General features: G+C 32.0%; 1 protein-coding gene across 2 annotated transcripts in view; it reads right to left on the reverse strand.

Annotated features, from left to right (window-relative positions):
* Positions 1–373: 373 nt before the first annotated feature.
* The window catches only part of ATP6V1C1 (ATPase H+ transporting V1 subunit C1), a 52,368-nt gene continuing 30,034 nt past the window's right edge, over positions 374–22,707 (reverse strand). For both annotated transcript variants that reach the window (XM_074267687.1, XM_074267696.1), the window contains 9 exons: positions 21,894–21,988; positions 19,239–19,330; positions 17,198–17,296; positions 15,320–15,388; positions 14,122–14,214; positions 13,944–14,037; positions 8,653–8,750; positions 7,336–7,462; positions 374–1,310 (listed from right to left, as the gene is read on the reverse strand). In XM_074267687.1, coding sequence (XP_074123788.1) covers positions 1,215–1,310; positions 7,336–7,462; positions 8,653–8,750; positions 13,944–14,037; positions 14,122–14,214; positions 15,320–15,388; positions 17,198–17,296; positions 19,239–19,330; positions 21,894–21,988 — 863 coding nt within the window. In that variant the 3' untranslated portion in view covers positions 374–1,214. The remainder of the gene's footprint in view (positions 1,311–7,335; positions 7,463–8,652; positions 8,751–13,943; positions 14,038–14,121; positions 14,215–15,319; positions 15,389–17,197; positions 17,297–19,238; positions 19,331–21,893; positions 21,989–22,707) is intronic.

Consider the following 22,707-nt stretch of genomic DNA (forward strand, 5'->3'; position numbering starts at 1 on the left):
TTTCCTTTACAAAAAGTCCATTATTAAATCTTTTAAGAGTTTCTTCTGGGGGGCAGCTAGGTGGCACAGTGGATAGACCACCAGTCTTGAATTCAGGAGGACCCGAGTTCAAATCTGATCTCAGACACTTAACACTTCCTAGCTGTATGACCTTGGGCAAGTCACTTAACCCCAGCCTCAAAAAAGGGGGGGGGGGGGAAAGAGTTTCTTCTGAGTGCTGTCAGGTTTTTTTCTTACTGCTATATACTAGTTTAATATAGTCATCAGGTTTTTGAAAAAAAAAATGGAAGGGATCCCTTTGTAACTAATAAAACTAATAAAAGGCTGCAAAGGCTTTTTAATAACTTGAAAATAACTCAATTGACTGGAAATATATAGTTTTGCTGGACTTTATTCAAAATTAGACCTAGTTCTCAATCATTTAAGAATACCAAAATTTATATCTGGAATAAATATCCATGTTTTGAAAAATGAACTCCAACATCACACTGTGTATTATATGAAGCAAATTTGGCACAATAAGATAACCTGTGGAAAATAAAAACCAACTTGAATAGAAGACAACTTGCCCCCTTACAGCATGTAACAAATACCTCAAAATGATATAGCAGCAGCTAGTCAGCAATGATCTTAGCTAGGGAACACTTCCACCAACGTTTAGAGAAGTTATGCAAACCACCACACACCTTTGCACAGGTAATTTTATTCTCGCCTGTGGGTGTTGACAGTGCTCACAGATTGTTGTTGGAAATATTCAGAAAACACATACCTGAATATTGTCACTTTTTTTACATCACAATTCAATAACCATTTAACAATTATAGCTACATACAAGGAACAAAATGGTACAAATGTTTATATTTTTCCTCAATAAACAAGGTGTTTGTGAACAACAGTAACAAGTTTATTGAATGCATACCACTACATCAATGAAGAAAACCTTTTTTTTTAAATATACTAATCTGTTTATAAATAAACTCTGATTTTTTTCAGTACACATTTACAGACCTGATCAATAAAAAGCAACAATACATATACTCTTCTTTGAAAAGAAAATACCAAGAGATGGACCACTATAGGAAAATTCACCTAAGGAATGGGAATAAGAAGCAAGCACTGGATTAATAGAGAATTAAAAGTATAGGCATACTTCAACCTCAATTCTGTTCATATACACCAACACTAGGATAGATTGTCAGTATTGGGGACCATTTTTACTTGAATTCCAATAGATTGCAATCAATCTTGTAGTACACATAGGGATAATATTCCTGTTGAGTGAGATTTAAGCCTGGAATATCCATGGGAGCCTATTGAAAAATTAAAAAAAAAATTTGAGTTAACACTTTTAAAATTAGAAATAGAACAAATATTCTCTACAATTTCTTTAAAAAGAATTTTTACTTTCAATTTTAACATTCTAGTAGCAAAATGAATTTTGAAGATAACTATCTACTTTCTCAATATGACAATCAAATGAAGCTTCTGGTTCAGAACTGTGATATATTAATAAAAACTTTACCCACTATAAATGACATAAGATATTCATTGCTGAAATGATTAAGTAGCATAAGAAACTTAAATGGCATATTTGGGGCAATTTTATAAAGTAAAATCACTCTCCTCCTTAAAGACTTCATTTCCTTCTGAGAGCTTTAAATAGACAAAGTGAATCTTACAGAGTAAACTTGTTATTAATAGTAATCATAATTTTATTTGTTAACTAGATCTTAATCAACAATCAGGATCTGTTTGAAAAGTAATATAATTATATTATTATACTACTTACTATAGAGATGATACTATAAAAGTACTCTTTTATCAGTGTACAACTTCTGTGGAAATCAAGGATAGGCTACTTTTGGGAAAAATCTTTGGAGAAGTGGGTTCTTAATTTCTATCTTTAGGGACTAGTAACAGTTTTATTCAAAGAAAAATACTATTCCTATATTTTAAAAGCTAGTTATGACAATGAAAAGAAAAAGAAATTCCAAGTTTTAAAATAGGCAATGAGAAAAAAAAAAAAAAAGGCAATGAGGACACAAAACTATCACTCTTGGCAGATGATATGATGGTATACTTAGAGAATCCCAGACAATCAATTAAAAACTAGCAGAATCAATTAAAATCTTCAGCAAAGTTGCAGAATATAAAATAAATCCACATAAATCACAAGCATTTCTATACATTGTCAACAATATGGGAACAGATAGAAAGATAAATTCCAGTTAAAATAACTTGCACTCAATGCAAAATGCTTGGGAGTCTACCTGCCAAGGCAAATTCGGGAACAATATAACAATTACAAAACACTTTTCATACAAATATAGTCAGATTTAAACAATTTGAGAAATATTAATTGTTCATGGATAGTTCAAGACTATATAATAAAAATTATAATTCTACCTAAGCTATACATTTAGTGCCATATAAAACTATCCAAAAAATCACTTTAGAGAGTTATAAAAAATAAAATTCATCTTGAAAAACAAAAGATCCACTGTACTATAAATAACAAAAAACTGGGCTGATTTAAGACTTGCATGAAATAATGAAGAGTGAAATGAGCAGAATTAAGAGAATATTGTACATAGTAATAGGAATTGTCCCAAGAACAACTATGAATGATTAATTCATTTTGAATATTATAAATACTAAACTACAAAGGACCTATGAAAGAAGGTACATAGTATGGATAGTATCTAAAGGATAGTATCTAAAGGTAGCCTTCTCTAGGACAGAGTATGGAGGGAAGGAAGAGAAAAAAATAAAAGAAATGTTTTCTTTTTTTGATCTTTTTTTGTATTTAAGTTCAAATCATTAAAATTTTTCAAAAATGAAGAAAATATCAAAAATATCAAGACTATCAAAGGAAATCAATTTTTAAAAAAAATATGAGGGAGGACAGCCTAGCAAAACTATATCTCAACTTGTATTAGAAAGTGATAATCATCAATTGAGGAATGGCTGAATAAATTATGGTATATGAAAGTAATGGAATTATTACTGTTCTATAAAAAATGATGAATAGGTTGATTTTATAAAGACTTGTAAAGATTTACATGAACTGATGCTGAATGAAGCAAGCAGACCAGGAAAACATTATACATAGCAACAGCAAAACTGTGCAATGATCAACTATGATAGAATTAGTTCGTCTCAGTGGTTCAATGATCCAAGTTAGTCCCAATAAACTTTGGATGGAAAACATCATCTACATCTAGAGATAGAGCTATAGAGATTGAATATAAATCAGCACATGCTATGTTCACTTTTCTCTTCTGTTTTTTTCCCAAATCATTTTCCCCTTTTTTCTGATTTCTCTCTCCCAACATGAATCATATGGAAATATATAAAAACGAATGTACAACTATTTCAAAGTCCAATTCTTTTTGTGCAGCAAAATAAATGTATGAACATGTATACATATATTGTATTTAAATATACTTTAACATATTTAACATGTATTGGTCTACCTGCCATCTGGGGGAGGGGGTGGAGGGAAGAAGGGAAAAAACTGGAACAAAAGGTTTTGCAACTGTCAATGCTGAAAAGCCATATATATCTGGTAAATAAAAAGCTATAATTTAAAAGAAAAGAAAAAAATTTTTGAGTTAAAAAAAATGAATGTATATGCATAACCCCCCCAAAAATGTTGTTTTACATATAACTGGGGGAGAAAAAGTAATAATCAAAAAATAATCTGGTACTGGCTAAGAAAATAGAGTGGTAGATCAGTGGAATAGATTAGATCCACAATACCCAGTAGTAAATGTTCATAATAATTTAGTTTTTGATAAAGCCAAAGAACCAATCATTTGGGGAAAAAATTTGACTACCTGACAAAAATTGCTGGAAAAAATGAAAAGCAATTTGGCAGAAACTAAGTACTGACGAACATCTCACACTATATATCAAGTTAAGATCAAAATGGGCACATGACTTAGAAATAAAGGGTGATAACATAAAGCAAATTAAGGGCACATGGAATACTACATCTGTCAGACCTATAGAAAAGAGAAGAATGTATAACCAAAGACAGACAACATTACAGGATGTAAAATTGATCATTTTAATTATATTAAATTCAAAAGTTTTATACAAACAAAACCAATGCAGTCAAGATTAGAAGGAAAGTAGAACATTGGGGAACAATTTTATAGCAAACTTCTCTGATAAAGGCCTCATTTCTTCAATATAGAAATGAGTTAAATTTATCCAAAATAAGAGACATTCCCCAATTAATAAATATATAAACAGTTTTCAGATGAACTAATCAAAATTACCTATAGCCACATGAAAAAAATGTTTTAAAACACTACTGAATAGGGGCAGTGAGGTGGCGCAGTGGATAGAGCACCAGCCTTGAATTCAGGAGGACCTGAGTTCAAATCTGGTCTCAGACACTTAATACTTCCTAGCTGTGTGACCCTGGGCAAGTCACTTAACCCCAGCCTCAAAAACAAAAAAAAAAAAAACAAACAAACAAAAAAAACAAAAACAAAAAACACTCCTGAATAGAGAAATGCAAATTAAAACAATTCTGAGGCACTATCTCACCACCATTAAATTGGCTAAATTGGCTAATAGGACCAAAAATTAACGTGATAAATATTGAGGGGGTGTGGGAAAACTGAGACACAAATTAACTGCTGGTGTAGTTTGGAACTGATTCAATCACTATGTACGGCAATTTGGAACAATGCATAGAGGCCTATAAAATCCTTCATACCCTTTGACTTACCAATAGCATTATTGGGTTTGTATCCCAAAACAGATAGAAAACAAAACAAAACACCAACAACAACAACAAAAAAGGATCTATACGTGCAAAAAATATTTATAGCTCTTTTCTGACGGCAAAGAATTAGAAAGTGAGAGGATGCCTATCTTTGGGGAATGGCTAAACAAGATGTAGTATATGATTTCAATGGAACATTATTGTGCTAAAAGAATTGATGAACTAGATGCTCAGAAAAACTTGCAAAGACTTGTATGAATTGAGGGCAAAGTGAAATGAATACAATCAGAAGAACACTGCACACAATAAGAGCAATATTTTTAAGATAGTCGCCAATACACAATGATCTGTAGCACCTCTGAAGGACTTATGATGAAAAATGCTAATCATCCTCAGAGAAAGAAATGATAGAGAGTATGAAAATAGATCAAAGCATTTTAACTTTCTTTAATTTTCTTGGGTTTTTATTTTGGTTATGTTTTCTTTTACAACATGACTAATATAAAAATGTTTTAAGTGACTACACATATATAACCTATATTAAACTGCTTGCCTTCTCATTAGGGGATAGGGAAGAAAGGAAAGAATTTGGAACTCACGTTTTAAAAACAAATGCTGAAAATTGTTTTTACATGTAATTGGGGGAAATTTTAAAATACTCTTTAAAAAAAAGAAAAAGGAAAAGGTCCTACATGTATAAAAATATTACAGCAACTCTAGAGGCACAGAATTAAAAATTGTAGGGATGTCCATCAATTGAGGAATGGCTGAACAAGTTGTAGTATATGACTGTGATGGAATACACTTTTATAAGAAATTATGAGCAGGACAGTTTTAGAAAAATATGGGAAGTTTATATGAATTGATACAAAGTGAAAAGAGCAGAGTCAGGACATCACTGTAGACAGTAACTGCAATATTGTATCATTGATTAACTGTAAACAACTTAATTACTCTGATCAATATAATGATACAAGATAATTCTGAAGGACTTAATGATGAAAAATATATCCAATTGCAGAGAAAGCTGATGGACTCTAATTACATTCTTTTTTTTAACTTTATTTTTTTGTTTGTTTTTTTGTCTGTGTTCTCTTTTACAACATGGCTAATATGTAAATGTTTTGCATGATTTCACATGTATAATCTTATATTAAAATGCTTGCTTTTTCAAGGAGAGGGAGAAAACTTAGAACTAAAAAATATTAAAAATGTGAATGTTTAAAATTGTTTTTACATGTAATTGAGAAAACATAAAGTGAAAACATTCTTTTTTTTTTCCTTTTTTTGTTTTGATTTTTGCTGAGGCAATTGGGGTTAAGTGACTTGCCCAGGATCACTCAGGAAGTGTTAAATGTCTGAGGCCATATTTGAACTCAAATCTTCCTGACTTCAGAGCTAGTGCTCAAAAATATTATTTTAAAAAAAGTAAAATACTATTCCAGGTTACTTTAGGCTTTGTGCGATTTTTGACTAAACATCAATTTAGCAACAAACATTAAACCTCAGAGTGTAGTTCAAGGACTGCAAGTTCTGAATTCTTTCTTTTGAGATAGTCAAAAGAAACCCAAACTTTTACTTCAAGTGGAAATCTCAGGAAAATGTCTTTTATCTGACATTTAAACTTTTTTATAACACAAAGACACTTTTTCAAGAAAGATGCTTTACTCAAATGTGTACTAGAGTCAGATAATATTATTTAAATTTACAAGCATCCTTGAAGGTTCTCTAACACTTCAGAAAATGAGAAACTACTGTTTGTATAAAACATCCATTTGAAAGGCAAGATATCAAATGTATAATTTTTAGAATCAGAAAACCTTTTTAAGAATCCTTTCCTTTAGATATTTACTAATTGTGTGATCCTGAGAAATACTGATGTTATCGGATGATACAACTAAACAGCTAAGTAAAACAAGATAATTTGAGAAGACAACATGAGGGAGATCAGAAAAAGCTTTCCTATAGGAGGTTGATAACTGAATGAGTTCTGAAGGAAACTAAAGATTCGAAGAAATAGAAATGTAGGAGTGGTTTTAAGGCCCAGGGAACAATGTGTCCTAAGGCAGGCAAGGGAACTTAATTGTAAAAAAAAAAAAAAAAAAAAAAAAACCACACACACAAAAAAACAGTTTAATGTAGAATAATTTAAGACAGTAATAAAAAATAAAAATAAAAAAGAAGTTTCAGAATATAATGTCTGCATGACTTTAACACACAGACCTAAAGAAGGCTAACTTTTAAGTGGACTCTGAAGTTCTATGACGCCTAGATGTACAATGCATTAAATTTATAAGAAGACCAAAATAATTATTTTATTGTACTATTGGCTCAGGACAAAATAATTTTAAAGGAGTTTAAAAAACAAAGCTTAATATTAACTTCAAGGAACTTTAAATTTATAACAATGAACAAAATTAAATTGCACATATGTATAATTTCAGTAAGAGAACCAATTAAGGGCTCTTAAAGGACTGGCTACATTTTCTACTATTTTTCAATCATTCTTTAAGATCCATGTTGAATTTATTTGAGAATCATGCAATGATTTCGAGAAAACGCATTCTTAATATGATAGACATAAATATACTTACATCAATAATAGCTGCTGCACTACTGTCCAGATGTTTGTATAAATCATACAATACTTCTCTCAGTTTCTTCATGGTTTTCCTATTAGGTTGAAGTAGCATTGCCTGGAAGTTCACTGGTAATCCGTATCTGAATTATTGGAGGGGAAAAAAAAAAAAAAGATAAATTTTACAAACAGCTAATACCATTAAGAAAATGCAGGCCCTCGGACCCCAATGCATCTTTACCTCTGAGAGTGAATAAATATATTTCATTAAAACAGGCATTTTCAAATAAGCAACAAATGCTTATGAATATACTGAATTTGGCTCTCATTGCCCTTTAGAAATCACATTCTCTCTCTTGAAGATGAAGCTTATCTTCATATTACTTAAAGCATAATTCAATGTTTTAAATAAACTGTGTGCTTTCTTGGAAATTTAGTATTTGTTTAATGTTTTTAATAAATATTTTATTTTATCCTCAAAAACAACTTTGGAAGGTAGGTGTGCTACTATTATCCTCACTTTACAGATGAGAAAACTGAAGGTTTGATTTGGTTCTTTTGATGACTTGGCCAGGGTCACCAGAGATTATAAATTTCTGAGTCCAGACTTGGATTTATTGCTCCTGACTCCAGCTCCAAAATTTTAACCATTTTGGACACTTAGCTGCTGTTTAATAAATACTTTTTTGACAATGATCATGAGATTGCATCTATTATGATGTTTTGAATAATTACAAATAAGAAGAGTGAGAGCACTCAGGCAATAAATCAATTAAAATGCTTCTAATATTAGCAACACTAATACAGGCCTCAAGCCTGAGGTATAGAAAAACTATTGTCACTGAAGTAATATGAAATGATTAAGTCTTTGATTTACTTGTACTTACATCACAAACATGTAGCACAAGAAAATGGACTGTGATTTCATTGTCTATTTTCCTCAGAATCAGCAAACATTTAGTATATTATGGTTTAGTTTTATCTTAAAAAATATTTAGAACTTAAGTCTTTTATTCCACAAAAATGAAACACCTTTTTGACCTTTCGAAATGAAAGATCACAAGAGAAACAAATAATCAAGTACATTTAGGCTCCTATCTAGTAGGGTGTCAGAGAATGAATATCTCCATTGTATCAGGAACTATATTAGAGTATGAGACTTTTTCTTTGAGGTATATTTCAATTCCATCATGACTTTTGACATATCCAAATCCATTATATAATATTTAAGTCTCCTCAAACGCTTATTTACACAGTGCTATATCTGCCTTCCCCCAACTTTACAATTCCAAAGCATGAGCTAGACTCAGTAAAAATAACTAAGATATTTTACCTTAAAACAGACTCAACAAAAACTCTTAATGCTTTCACATGAATCCATGCTATAAAAGCTTCACTGAAATTCACTTTCAGCCACCGAACTAGTGGTCCCTATAGAAAGAAAGAACAACCAGTCATTTGCTTTTGAAAACAATAATAAGACCAAACATTTATAAAATAAAGATTACTTATCTAGAATCCACAATAACTTGCAAATTTCCTATTTAGCAAGATTTGTAAAAGTATTATCACTATCTGACATTCTGATCTAAAGCAAAGACTAAAATGTTAGCCACCACTCTATAACTTGAAAATAGACATTAACATATGGAAATTGATTCATAATGAGAAAGGATTATAATTTAATATTTTTATTCCACTAAACTTTCACAGCACTTTTTACTTTGTTAATGTTACTATGTATTTTTTTTTTTTTGCTGAGGCAATTGGGGTTAACTGACTTGCTCAGGGTCACACAATTAATAAATATTAAGTGACAGAGGCCAGATTTGAACTCAGGTCCTCCTAACTTCAAGGCTGGTGCTTTATACACTGCACCACCTAGCTGTCCCCATTATGTAATTTATATTACAATTATATAAAAGGTAACTAAGTCTTGAGGATAGGAATCATGTCTTTTGTATTTGTTTCTTTGCATACCTACTATAATGTTTGATAATATCAGGTATTTAATAAATGCTTATTGAATTAACATCTAAATATGATATTGAGTACAGGTGTCATACCTTAAGACCCAAAGGACAAAAATCAAAGTGTACTAAGTAGGTAGGTAATATGAGATATTTGTTAAAATTGGAAAAGAAAAACTTTATGGTTCCTCTAAATATTGAGCTTCCCTAATACATTTAAAAAATGAATTCACGTTACATACAAGTTCTTTGGAATAGTGGGAAGGAGCTAATTGTGTAAGTTTGAAGAAGACAAATAAAATGAGGTCTTCATCTGAAAAATTAATGGGAGAAAGTAGATATCTAAAGTCCCTTTCTAGATGAAATGAAAATATAAAATTTTTTCATGTAAATTCAGGTAATAAAACCATAATTATCATAATATATTATAAATTCTGATTAAGAGATATTTTGAGATACACTTTAAATAATCTACCTAATAGTCGAACCAAACACAAGTAATATATTTATTTAATTAATATTAGGAAAATGCTTTGCAGACTTTAAAACATTTTAAGTGTACACTAATAATTATCACCTTCTGCACTTGGTAAATAGTTCACTCAGTCACACTAAGGCTCTTTACACTTCAGTTAGGCCCTTTTCTCTTTATTCTATCATGGGTCATGCCCAAATCAGCCTCAACCATGGATTATTCCCCCCATTTCCTGCTTTGGCTTCTATGCATGTGATACTGAATAGAGCCAGAGAAAAATTACACAACTGTGGTGATGAGGTCCACCACCAATGATTGTTTCAGTCTCATTTGCTATTATATCCCTCTAATCAATTTACTATCCCAGTCACAAAGATAACTATTCCAAACCTTTCAAGTTTCCCATGATAGCCCCTTCTCCTATCTTGCCAAACTGAGTACCTTCTCTCACCTGTCAATGGAAAAAGTATAGCCAACTACCAAGAGCCCCTCTTCTCTCTTTCTTCATTATCCGTCACTCTTCTCTACTGAACATGTTACAAAGCTTTCTTACTCATCTATTTCTTTCTGAACTTCTTTCTGGTCCCTTTTGTGAATTTTAAAAATTGCTTCAATGGCCCTTTTTTTGGGCAACTCTTATCATTAGCTTCCCTCTCGCCAACACCTCCCTTTCCCAAATTCTCCCCAATGGAAAAAAAAAAAACGATCTTTGTAATAAATAAGCATAAGCAAGCACAAGAAATTTGTATCTTTATCATGCTCCAAAATGTCATCTCATTCTGCTCAAATCTGTCACTTCTCTGTCAGGGAGTAACTATTATGTCTTCTATCCTCTAGAATTGTAGTTGGCCAGTCCATAGATCAGGGTTTTTCTTAACTCTCTCAAAACTGTGCTTCTTTGCAAAGTTGATCTATGCAGAATGTGCCAGTCTTAGTGCAGCTTTAATCAGCTGAAACTCAAATTGCTTAAAGCTTTACTAAGACTTTTGGAACATACCATATAAATTGTTCTAGTTCTGCTCACTTCGCTCTGCATTAATTTAAACAAATCTTTCTAGAGTTGTCTAAAACTACCCTTTAAAAAAGTTGGGCTTTCTCATGTCACTCAGGCTGGAAATAGAGGGTCTACTCATGGACCTAATACTACTATGGTATTGGCACATGAATTCTGACCTGTTCAAATTTCCAAACTAATCCAGTTAGTTCCTCAGGAAACCTAGTGTGTACCCCCCTCTTTAGGGCTCACCATTCTATAGCCTGGCTAAACACCTGGTTGGCCCAGCCTACTGATCTGCCAGCCTCAGCTTCACCAGGAGCTAGGATTACAGGTGTGTGCCACCCATGCCTGGCTGAAACTATCCTTTTCACCATTTATTATGCAATAATGTTGCCAAGCTGCTTCTTAACCCAGCAAACCCTAGTGTCCCTTCATAATGCATGAATGCATCTCTGACTGCTTTGGACAGACCAGGGCACTTCCTTCAAACCCTTCAGTGAAATGCGCACTGACAAGCATGTCCCCAGGACCATGTCAGCAGATCAGGAACCAACTGCCATTAATGAATTTCATGCTGAAACCTATCACCACCTTGAACATGGAAGATGCTGCCAATAACTATACCCAGAGGCACTACTTTATCAGAAAGGATATCATCAATCTGGCCCTGTACAGAATTTGGAAGCTTAATGATCAGGGCACAGGCTGTCAACACTTCTTTATTTTCCACCATTTAGGAGGTAGAACTAGCTCTAATTTCAATCACTCTGCTGAAAGAACAAATTAAAGCAGAAGTTCTCCATTTACTCAGTGTGAACTCATGTCCAATCAGATTCAAGGAAGATCTAAATTACCAGCTTTCCACTGGGGTTCCTGGCGGTGGCTTCTGTATGTGTTGAGCTATAGTACCATTAACTAATAAAGCTAAGTCTCACCTGGAAAAGTTTTATTTGATATGTATGCCAAGTATGCCTTTGTGAAAAGGAAAAGGAAAGAGGAAAAAGAGTTATGAGGGATGTAAGGATGTGGTCCCTAGAAAATTTTGGAGCATTTAATGTTGAGAGGAAAGATTAAAGAATATTAATTGTATTTTCATCTCTTCCTACATACCTTTACTGAGTATCAGACTGCTATTCTGTCAAATGTCTTCTGTAACCATTCAACATTTATAACTACTATATCTACATGGAAAACTGTTTACAATCTTTGCTTCTATTTATGTATTGACACTACAAATTTTATGATACAAACATCTCAACTAGACTCTCGCTGCAGCAAAGCAATCTAGTCACAACTCTCTAGTCACCACAGCAGCTTTTGCACACCTCAAACTTCCTACGGCCTCCACTCCCATCACTCCCATCAGCAGAGAATCTTCCCTCATATTTTATTGAAAAAATTTAAAATAAGACCATTTAATAGGAGCATCATTTTATTCCCTTACTCATTTCACATCACTAGGATGACTTCCATTATCTCCTCCTTCACCCATCCAATACCCATCCATTCTCTATGCAAATGGGCAAACACTTGTACATACCCAAGAGATCTTATTCCATTTCAATTTGTCCAACAGATTGCTCCTCTTATCATTCCTCACTAATCTTTAATGTTTCCCTATCTACTGGCTGTTTCTCTGCTACTTACAAATAAGCTAATGCTTTCTTCATCTTTAAAAAAAAATCTCCATCCAATCTCTGCTGATTACTGGCTAAGATCTCTTTCCTTTCATGAATAAATACAATGAGGATGCCAACTACATAACTGGTACCTCCACTTTCCTCTTACTCTCAATTCTCTACAGTCTGGCTTCTAATCTCATCATTCAATTAAAAGTGTTCTTTTTAAAGTTACTAATAATCTCTTAATCACCAACTTTAGTACCTTTTCTCAATTGTCATCCTTCCTGATTACTTCTAGGGTCAACATGGAAATTCTTTCTCTATAATCCTACAGCTTTCCCACACTGGAAGCACACTCCACTCTTGCTGCCTCTTTTAATCCAACAACTCCACCCAAAACCTTTGTTTTAAGGTTATCCACGTCTTCATTCTTCTCCCAGTTCCAATTCTGAAGTCCTTCATTTATTGTGTGTTATTTCTAGTAGAATATAAGATCTTTGAGAACATGAATTGTCTTTTTTTCTGCTTTATTTGTGTTTCCAGAACTTGGCACAGCACCTAGAATGCAGTAGGGTGCTTAATAAATCCTTACTGACTTGACCCCTCTGCAGCCTCCATCACTTTAAAACACCCCTTTCTCCTTGAGTTTCTCTTCCCTCTCAGTTTTCATGATACTGCTCTCTCTTAGATTTCTTCCTACCTGTTTGAACACTCCTTTCTCAGTCTTCCACTGCTAGATCTTGAGCCAGGCTGCAATCACTATCCTTGGATAGTGTCTGTCCTAAAGCTCTGTCCTATCTTCCTCCACACTTTTTACTTGGTGATCTTGCCAGATCTCATGGGTTCAAACATCATCTCTACACAGAAGATACTCACCTATTTATTCAATCCTAATATCTTTCTTGACCTCCAGTTACACATCTCCAACAGCTTACTGGAAATCTCAAACTGGATATCTTAAAGACTTAAACTTAGCATGTATAAAACTGAATTCACTGTCTTTCCTACCAATTCTTCTTTTCTTCCTAACTTGCTTATTACTACAGTTATTTTCTCCATTTTATGACAATACATAATAAAACATTAAATATAAAAAGTAAAAGCAAGAGAGTTGTACCCAAATTCTAGTTGAACCCCACTGAAAAAATGAGAATATTTTTTTTAAGTAAATACAGCACTATTTTAAGATTTACAAAATGGTTTAAAATTCATTATCTCATTGTTCCTCATAAACTATTCTGTGAGGCAAGTCCAAATGTATTACTCTCATTTTACAAATGAGAAAATGTTAATTGACTTCTCCACAGTGGCATGCAATATATCAAGGTAGGATCTAAGCCTATCTTGCTTGACCTTCAAATTTACTATTTTTTTCCTCTATTCTATACTAAATGTCTAAATATACTTCATTTTGGTTAATCTTTTCAGTAAATCATATGCTAAAAAAAATGCACAAAGAACATCTTAAGCCAAAAAAAAATAAGTTTTGGTTTCTCTTTAGGTCAAATCATAACATCATAATATAAGTTTTCCTCATGCTTAATCATAAAATTCACATACAAACTGCTTTTTCTTATCAGTAGAGAGTCTGGTCATCTCCTCTTTGTCTGCTTTCATTTCTTCTTCATTATACTGAAAATCACGGACAATGAATCTGAAATTGGAAAAAGAAAAGAACAATCCATGATGTGCAGAAATACTGTAACAGATTAAATAGTACTGAAAGAAATGTTCTTACTTGTTCTCTCTGGCTTTGTGTCTGAAGTCATCCACTGCCTTTCTAAACAAGGTAACATTGCACAGGTAACTATCTTGGTCCTCTGAAAGAACTCTAAAAGGAGAAAAAAAATCAGCTAAGACAATGAATTTCAGTTATGAGCTCAGGACTCCAGCTTACAACAGAGAAATCACATTTGTTTTTACTGTGCTGCCCCTTTTGTTTATAAGGCTTAGCTTTTGGAAATAGAAGTGAAAGGAACAGTGGAGGTAATTTAGTCCAAGTCATTTTATTATGTAAAACCCAACCACAGATGGCTACTACAGGGAGAGAGATCACAGTTCATATTCAAAAGAAGATAATGGAGTTTAAAAAAAAAAAAAGTCTCTCCTTTTTTCAATGAGAAATGTCAAATGGTACTAAAGATTTCTAAGAATTTAAAAAGGATTTTAAAATCAAATTAGAGAGATTGAGAAACAATCAGGATAAAAAAATGAAAACAATCCAAGAATCAAGAATACAATGAAAAGAAGTCAACCAACTTAAAATAGGGAACCAAAAACCTGAAAACTAGAATTGGACAAAGGGAAGCTAATAACATTCTAAGATATAAAGAAATAATGAAACAATATCAAAAGAATGAAAAAATAGAAACATCTCATCTGATCTGGAGAACAGACTGAGGAGAAATAATATGAGAATAGTCAAGGCTGCCTGAAAATTATGATTTAAAAAAAAAAGATTCTTCATACAATATTACAAAAAATTATCAAGGAAAACTACCCTGAAATTTTAAAATAAGGCAAAGTTGAAACAGAAAAAATTCAATATAATTTTTCCCCAGGAGGACATTTCTTACAGAAATGTCATATCCAAGTTTCAAAACTCCCAGGTTAAGGAGAAAATATTGGAAGAAACAACAACACCAACATACCCACACACCCATACCTATACCCACACACTCTTTCATTCATATATATATACCTATACATAAATATCTACAATCATATATACATATACATTCATATAGGTATATATAAAATAGTACTATGTTTATTTCCAGTTGTACTCTGTTGTGAATAGTATTTGAAGGTGGATAGTATCTTCCTTCATAAATCCAAGTCTTTTCATATTTCTCTAAATCCATCAGCTGAGAGCTAGATTATAATTATACTCACAAAATCAAGAATCCTTAAAAAGCAATGCAATAAGAACTTACTTGCTAGACCTTGGAACTACCATCTCAGCCAGTGTTTCATATTGTTTAACCCAGTCATTATGGTTTAACCTATTAAAAAAAAAAAAAAAAAAAAAAAAAAAAAGCATGCAACAAGTGTTGGGAAAAGAGTAAAAATTTTTATTTTAAAATAAATCTATAAAGTAACTAATTATGAATGTCTAAAAGATTCTCAGAGATTTAAAGAACATTTGTGTTCCCCAATATCCAAAACCTACTTTACTAATTAAAGTCTTCAACTTTTCTAGCAAAAGTGAACTTCAAAAGCCTATAGGATGAGACTGCACTCCTTTATTTCATGTTTCAAAAGCAGATCATAAATCTAAGTTTATAAAATATGATGGAAAGTATATTTTTTGATTATTAATCTTATTTCTAACTGTGCTTCATTTAAAGTAAAGTAACTATATGTCTATAATATCATTTTCTTTCAATTGTCTTTTGGAGGACTAGAAAAAACTATAGCTATTTAAAGCAAGGAACATCAAAGTTACATAGATTAAGTGGAAAAAAAGACTTAACCCCATAGAATATTGTTCAATTTTCTCCATAGGTCATAGAGACTGACTGTATTTCTGACCCTCAAGAGAGTTATAAGTATAAACTAAATTTCCAAGCAAGGTGCCTTTGAAGTCTGTTTTTAATTAAAGACTCTAACAAGCTATCTATCAAAAAGCCAAACATGTCTCCTAGCCTTCAAACATGTTTAATGGCAAAATTGAATGATTTAATAATTCAGCTAAACAAATCATTTATTTATAAAGCAAAATTAAGGTACAAATGCTTTTGCCATAAAACATAGTTATTTTTATACATTACACACCATATATAAGAAGCAGTATGGCACTCTGGATAGCCATGACCTCACAGCAGAAACACCTGGGTTCAAGTCCCATCACATCCTGGCTGTGAGACCATGGACAAGTCACTGAACTTCTCAGTTGTCTGGGAAACTCTCTTGGGCTCTCAATTACAGAGAAGGTATTTACCCACATTAGAGGGCACCTTTTCAGATGAAATCACAGATACCACCTTTAACTCTATTATACACATATGATACATATGCAGATAAACATATATAAGACCTTAACTAGCACTAGTGTGGCTCTGATTAAAAAAAAAAAAAATTAACAAGTCTGATCTTCCAATTTCAAAAAAATCAAAATTTTATTTCCATAAATTGATGCTGAATTCTGTAGCTAATTTCCCTGAATAAAAATAAAACTACTTCCAATCCAAGCAGCAGAAAGGGCAAGTGAGCTCATTGAGGTTACCATCACTCTACATTCCTTCTCAATCAGCTGTATTGCTGGGAAGTTCCCCCTCACTAGATATAATATGAGGCAGAAAGACAGGAAACTTACTACTTGGCAGTCCCTTCTTCTGAACACTAAGGATCTCATTTTTGGAAGACCATAGGATAAAATACAGCTTTTCTTGAGAAAACAACTAAGTGTTGAAGGCAGGATCATTTAGACTTCAACTAAACATTAGTTTAACAGGTATCACAGGCTGAAAGGAAACTTCTTAAGACCTTAATTTTAGATTCCCAAAACAGCCTAATTTCAAGATTTCTTAGAAAACAATAAAATTACTTTCCTTGAAAATGTGATGAGAATTTAAAAATCTAAACAAATTCTTCAATAATTCTAAAAATATACATTTAAAGTTATGTATATAAATAGACTATTTCAATTTATAACTGGTGTTTCCATCATAAATCCTCCTGTAGTGGATAATATGGAAGAATCAAAAATTTTAAATTTAGTTTCAGAGACTAAGCAATCCAACAATTTCAAACTAAAATACAGGAAAAAATGGAATTTTTTTTCTTGCATTTTAAGAATTATGAGCACATACTTTGGAACTACCACCAACAACGTGATGAGATACTCTGAATCAAGAACAAAGTCATCTTTCTTTACAATTTCTGCAAGGCTTCTCGTTAATAAACTTCCGCTGTAGAAGAAAGGGAAGATGGAAAAAGGGAGGGAAGAAGAAATGACCCATTAAATTTGGAAACATGAACATATAAAATGAACAGAAATCAGAAAAGAACATTGTTTATATCATTTACTGATATTATGGATAATAATATCATTCTATGAATGTCATAAATACTATTTTAATAAAGAACACTTAGTGACAACCAAGACTGAAACTTTTCTTATTCAACATTCCTCAATTTTATCCTTCATTATTTTACCCTTTCCTCTATGTTAATACAAGGTATTCTCTTTCTTGATTGACAAGGTGCTTCAAATTAAAACATCAGTAACTTCAATTTATTTTTACAATACTTCATTCCACCAAATCATATAATACATACCCAAAGCAAATATTTACAACATTTTTCTCCTTCTAAAGTAAAGGTTCACAGACCTTTAGGTGGTCTGTAAAGCCTATGGACTTCTCAGAATAAGGTTTCTAAATGCATAAAATAAAATGTATATATAGTACTACAGCAGAAACCAAGTATACTTAATTGCAGTTATTGTCATTTTTCCCTTTTTTTTTTCCTTTGGTAAGGTAATTGGGGTTAAGTGACATGCCCAGCATCAGCCAGATAGTTAAGTATTAAGTATATGAAGCTAGAGCAGATGTCCTGTCCATTGCACCACCATGTAATATTTTTTACAAGTTTACAAATCCCAAGCTAGGAATACTTGCTCTAAAGTAAATCTAATAATATCTACTATTGTATCTTAGCCTTTCAATGTAATAAACAATCATGTCCCTTTTCAAATTATTCTTGAATTCACATCTTTCAGTTATGGCTTTTCACTATAAAAGATTTCCTGAGCTTTCCTTATCTTAATATTAACCACATTATTTGCTATACTTATTCATGTAACTTAAGTCTACCAAGTCTCAAAGATAATAATTACATAGCACACACAAATAAACAAAGGTTAAAAATACAAACTTATTTCACTGCAAAAATCTTCATTTGTAAAAATTTCTTACTTTATTATTTTTTTTTTAAAGATTGGGTCTGAAAACACATGAGCTACTAGAAAGCTTATCTCCTTCCATCAGCATGGAGTTTTGATGGATTTCATTTCTAATCAAGGCTAATTTGTCCTCCCTTAGGAAACCTGGTGAACAGCTACATGGTGAAGTAGATAGAGCACGGGATTTGAAATTAGGAAAACTTATCTTCCTGAGTTGAAATCTGGTCTCAGAAACTTATAATTGACACTGGACAAATAACTTTACCCTGTTTACCTCAGTTTCCTCATCTGTAAAATGAGCTAGAGAAGGAAATGACAAACCATTCCAATATCTTTGCCAAGAAAACTCTAAAAGAGGGTTCCAAAGAATCAGACTTGACTGAAATGATTGAACACCACCAAAAAAAGGCAACCTGGTGACCCCCTTTTCTTGGGGGATCACCATGTCAATGCTGAACTTAAGGCAGAGACAGACCTCCTTAGCCCATTGAAGCTCAAAATGCCTGAACTGATTGAAAGTGACAAGTATTATTGACATGAAATACTGCATCCAGCAATTTCTCATTTTACAAGAAATCATTCTGCAGAAGTCATTTAAGCAGCAAATAATATGCTTTATATATTTAAAATATGTTATTTATTAAAATTCAGTAGGGACATTAAGATTTCAGAATAACTGCACAAAGTTTGCCTATAAAATCTTTGCATTCCTGACTTTAATGATATTATTTATTAAACAAGCACCATAAATCTTATTCTCATATCTTTTAGCTTTTCTGAATTCTATAAAATTTTCTTAATGAGTTTTCTATATTAGTTAAAATAAGGCCATTTTGCTCACGGAAATATGAAAACTGAGCTTACTAGCGAGTGACCATGTCTATTTCAAAACTCTCTATAATACTCCACCAACTGTTTATATTCAAATAAAGAATAGGGAGGCTTACGCATTTTTTCTTTCCAAATTCTGAAGACTGCCTTTCAGATTATTATATGCAGATGCTCGGGCTTTCAAGTCATTATCAATTTGATTTACTCCCTTTCAAAAAGAAAAAAGCAAAAAAAAAAAAAAAAAAAAAAGTTGAAATTATATCAGCAAATTTCTTATTTCTACACTTACATACCATTAAAGAATTTGAAGCCAGACATTCCATTTCCTATTAAACCAAAATACTGTGATGCTTTTATTCCATCAACAAAAAACACATTTTATTTCATGATATTTTGAACATTAGTTAACTGAAAATTAGTAAAAGGCTACATGTTTCCAAAATAAATTATTAGAAAAATTCGGTCATAATTCTATATTAGTACTGCATCAAATTATGTTAGAACATAGGCTCAATGAAATTGAGGATATATAGTTAAGTGCCATTTCCAAATGTCACAGAAATGATAAATTTGTCCCAGACCGAATCCAAAATCATGGGAGGAAAAATAACATAAGCAGACAATTCATCTGACCACCAAAGATCTGACTCACTGATCATGTGACATCATTCCATAATACAATTTTAGCAAAGGACTAAATGTGCTTTAGTCACTTAAACCAGATAGAAGGGGGGGGGGGGGGGGGAATCAAACAATAGAACCGCATTTTCAAAACTAGTCAGTAAGAGATACATTATAAAATAAATTACATATCTATATGTCTCACTTTCCTATCTGTAAAATGAGGTAGGCAATATTAGAATCATTCTATCCTTATCAGACATAAACCTGTCAATTATGACAAGTTATTAAGACTAAGTGAATTGTGAGTCATCTTTTTTCTTTTTGTCAGTAACTGCTGGCTTCTGAAATGCCTAAATGTCTTGGCTCCAACACAGAAAGGTTATGCTTTTGCTTCCAATGACCCACTGGGTTCAGCATTCATAGAAAGGATATGTCTCTATGACTTTCTATGTAAGAAAAAGAAAAATGTTCAATACCACTATAAGTTGTAAATAGATTTAATGCTTCAAAAGCACTAAGATAAAACTGATCCTAATCCCAAAAGTTGGTTCAAGTCTACCAAAATTTGCTTCATAAAGTATTATTCTCCTTGTTATTACTATTTCTTTTTTATTTTTTCAATTAAACAAATTTTCCCATCTTAAGAAAATACTATAGTATGATAACCAAAGAGAAATTTGGCCCATTAAAAAAAAAAAATCCCTCCCATTCCATTTTCTATTTCATTTTCAAATTCATTCTATAGATTTTTCTCTGGCATGGCTTATTTATTTACCTCCTGAATTAACTGTTTCTCAAGCTGACAATAAAATCTGTTTCATACCCAGATATATAGCAACAGGAGTCAGGAATTTGTTAAAAGGGAGACAAAACAGAAGATAAGGAGAAGCCAGCTTGGCAGAGACAACTTTGACATGAATATTTCACAAAGTAGACAATTCACACAGAAAAAGAGTTGACTATAGAGGAAAGAATCTACTTTCAGTATTATAAAGTGCTTCCTCAAGCCAAGTGTGGTCTCGTGTAAAGAAAAATTCTTACTCTAAACCGGCTCCACCTCTACCTCCGATTTAATGAAAATTTCATTTTTAAATGAAAAATTTTAAATTCAGTTTTATTCCATTCTTTCATTTCAATAATTTGAAAAACCAGCACTGGAAAAATGCTTATCATATACATCCAACAAAAATAAATGTGTGTCACAGTATGTCAAACTTGGAATTAGAAAACTTGATTTCAATAGCTGCTTCAGAAACTATATGGGTCTCGAAAGCACACTTAGCTCCTTCCAGCCTCAACTTTCCCAATGGGAAAAAATAACAGCACCTGCTTCACAGAGTTGTTGTGAGATCAAATAAATTACAATGAAGTACTGACAAATCTAAAGGCACTAAAGAAATGCTAGCTACTATTATTAACATGTAAGCAACCTATTTTAGAGCAGGAGTTAAACTTTTTCCACTCATGAACTCTTTTCACCAAAAATTTTTATATGACCTGCAAATCAAATGTTTACTGATAATAAATCATAATTTCACAATCTCCACATTCAGTTACAAGAGCCCATATAAAGTCACAGCCCACAGTTTAAGAAACTAGATTTTAGAGACAACATCAAACTGTTCATTTTTACTAAAATACTAAAAAGGACCTTGAGTTAAAATTCTTCTTGATTTCTGTTTTCATTAACATTTAATTGAACAGTATCCCATACAACAGAATTTAATTGGAGGAAGGGCAATTATAATAAGGCACTTTAGGTCCTAACTGAAGTCAAAATGTTCAGGTCATTACAACTTGATAAACAATGAACTGGCACTTAACTACCTTGCTCATTGAAATTTCTGGGGAAATCATTTGTTCTTCAGACAATTTCAGGAGTCTTTAAAGGTTCATGTATTTTAAACATTTTTTCTTATGATTTGACTAATTTACAATAAAAATAAAAATTATATTTAATGAACACATCACATATCCTGAATAAACACAAGAAAAGTATATTTTTATGTACTTTCAAGTGATGAAGTAATGTTATTTAGTAGTTCAATCAGTGGCCTGAGCAAATTAATTTTGCAAAATGGAATCAAAATTAGTCATTTATCTAATAAAAAAAAAATTTTAAAGTCCTATCTTAACTCTGATCTTACCTTGGCAATTATTTCAGAAATATTTTTCAAGGACTGCTTGATTGGATATTTGGCCATATCCCATTGGAACCTTGTTATATATGTAATCAAATCAACTGAAATATAGGAATAAGTTAAATTTAGTTACTAAAGATTCAACAATGAAATTTTAAGCTTAATATTTATTATCTTAATGAGAAAAGGGGCCTTATAACATAAACCATAAGTTCATTAGCATAAATTACTATATAAGTTTAAGGGCTACACTTAAAAAAAAGTAGGAATCAGAATGCCAACCTTGAACAAACTAATTATATGCCCTCTACAATTTACGTAAGGCCCTATTAATTATTTATTAATAACCCAAAAAAACCTTTTTAATCTGATGATGAGTCTTTTTTAGGATAAGCCCTAGACAGATGAAGTAGAATCGTAAGCAAGATACTTGATCACATAATCTTTAAAAAATAGGCTCTGATTAACAAGTGGCCTTTCTACCAAATTATCTTAATCAACCAGAATAGCTGTAGACAGTCCACTCTATTCCACTCCCATAAGCTTTCAGAGTTATTCATCCTGCCCCATACACCTCCCAAATCTATTCACTTCCTCTCTGTTAACAAATGCATCTATCCCTAAGAGTAGCTGACAAGTTAGTCAAAGTATCTGTTAATACATTAAATATCCAACCAATGAAGAACAAAGTTAGAGAATATCAGATTTTAAGTATAATTCCTTATCTTAATGCATTAGAACACCTATTATACTGCAAAATCCTGAGGGCAGGATATATTTCATTTTTGTATCACCATGACCTGGCACAGGGGTCAGCAAA

The sequence above is a fragment of the Sminthopsis crassicaudata genome, chromosome 1, assembly GCF_048593235.1.
Source record: "Sminthopsis crassicaudata isolate SCR6 chromosome 1, ASM4859323v1, whole genome shotgun sequence".
Classification (NCBI taxonomy): Eukaryota; Metazoa; Chordata; class Mammalia; order Dasyuromorphia; family Dasyuridae; genus Sminthopsis; species Sminthopsis crassicaudata.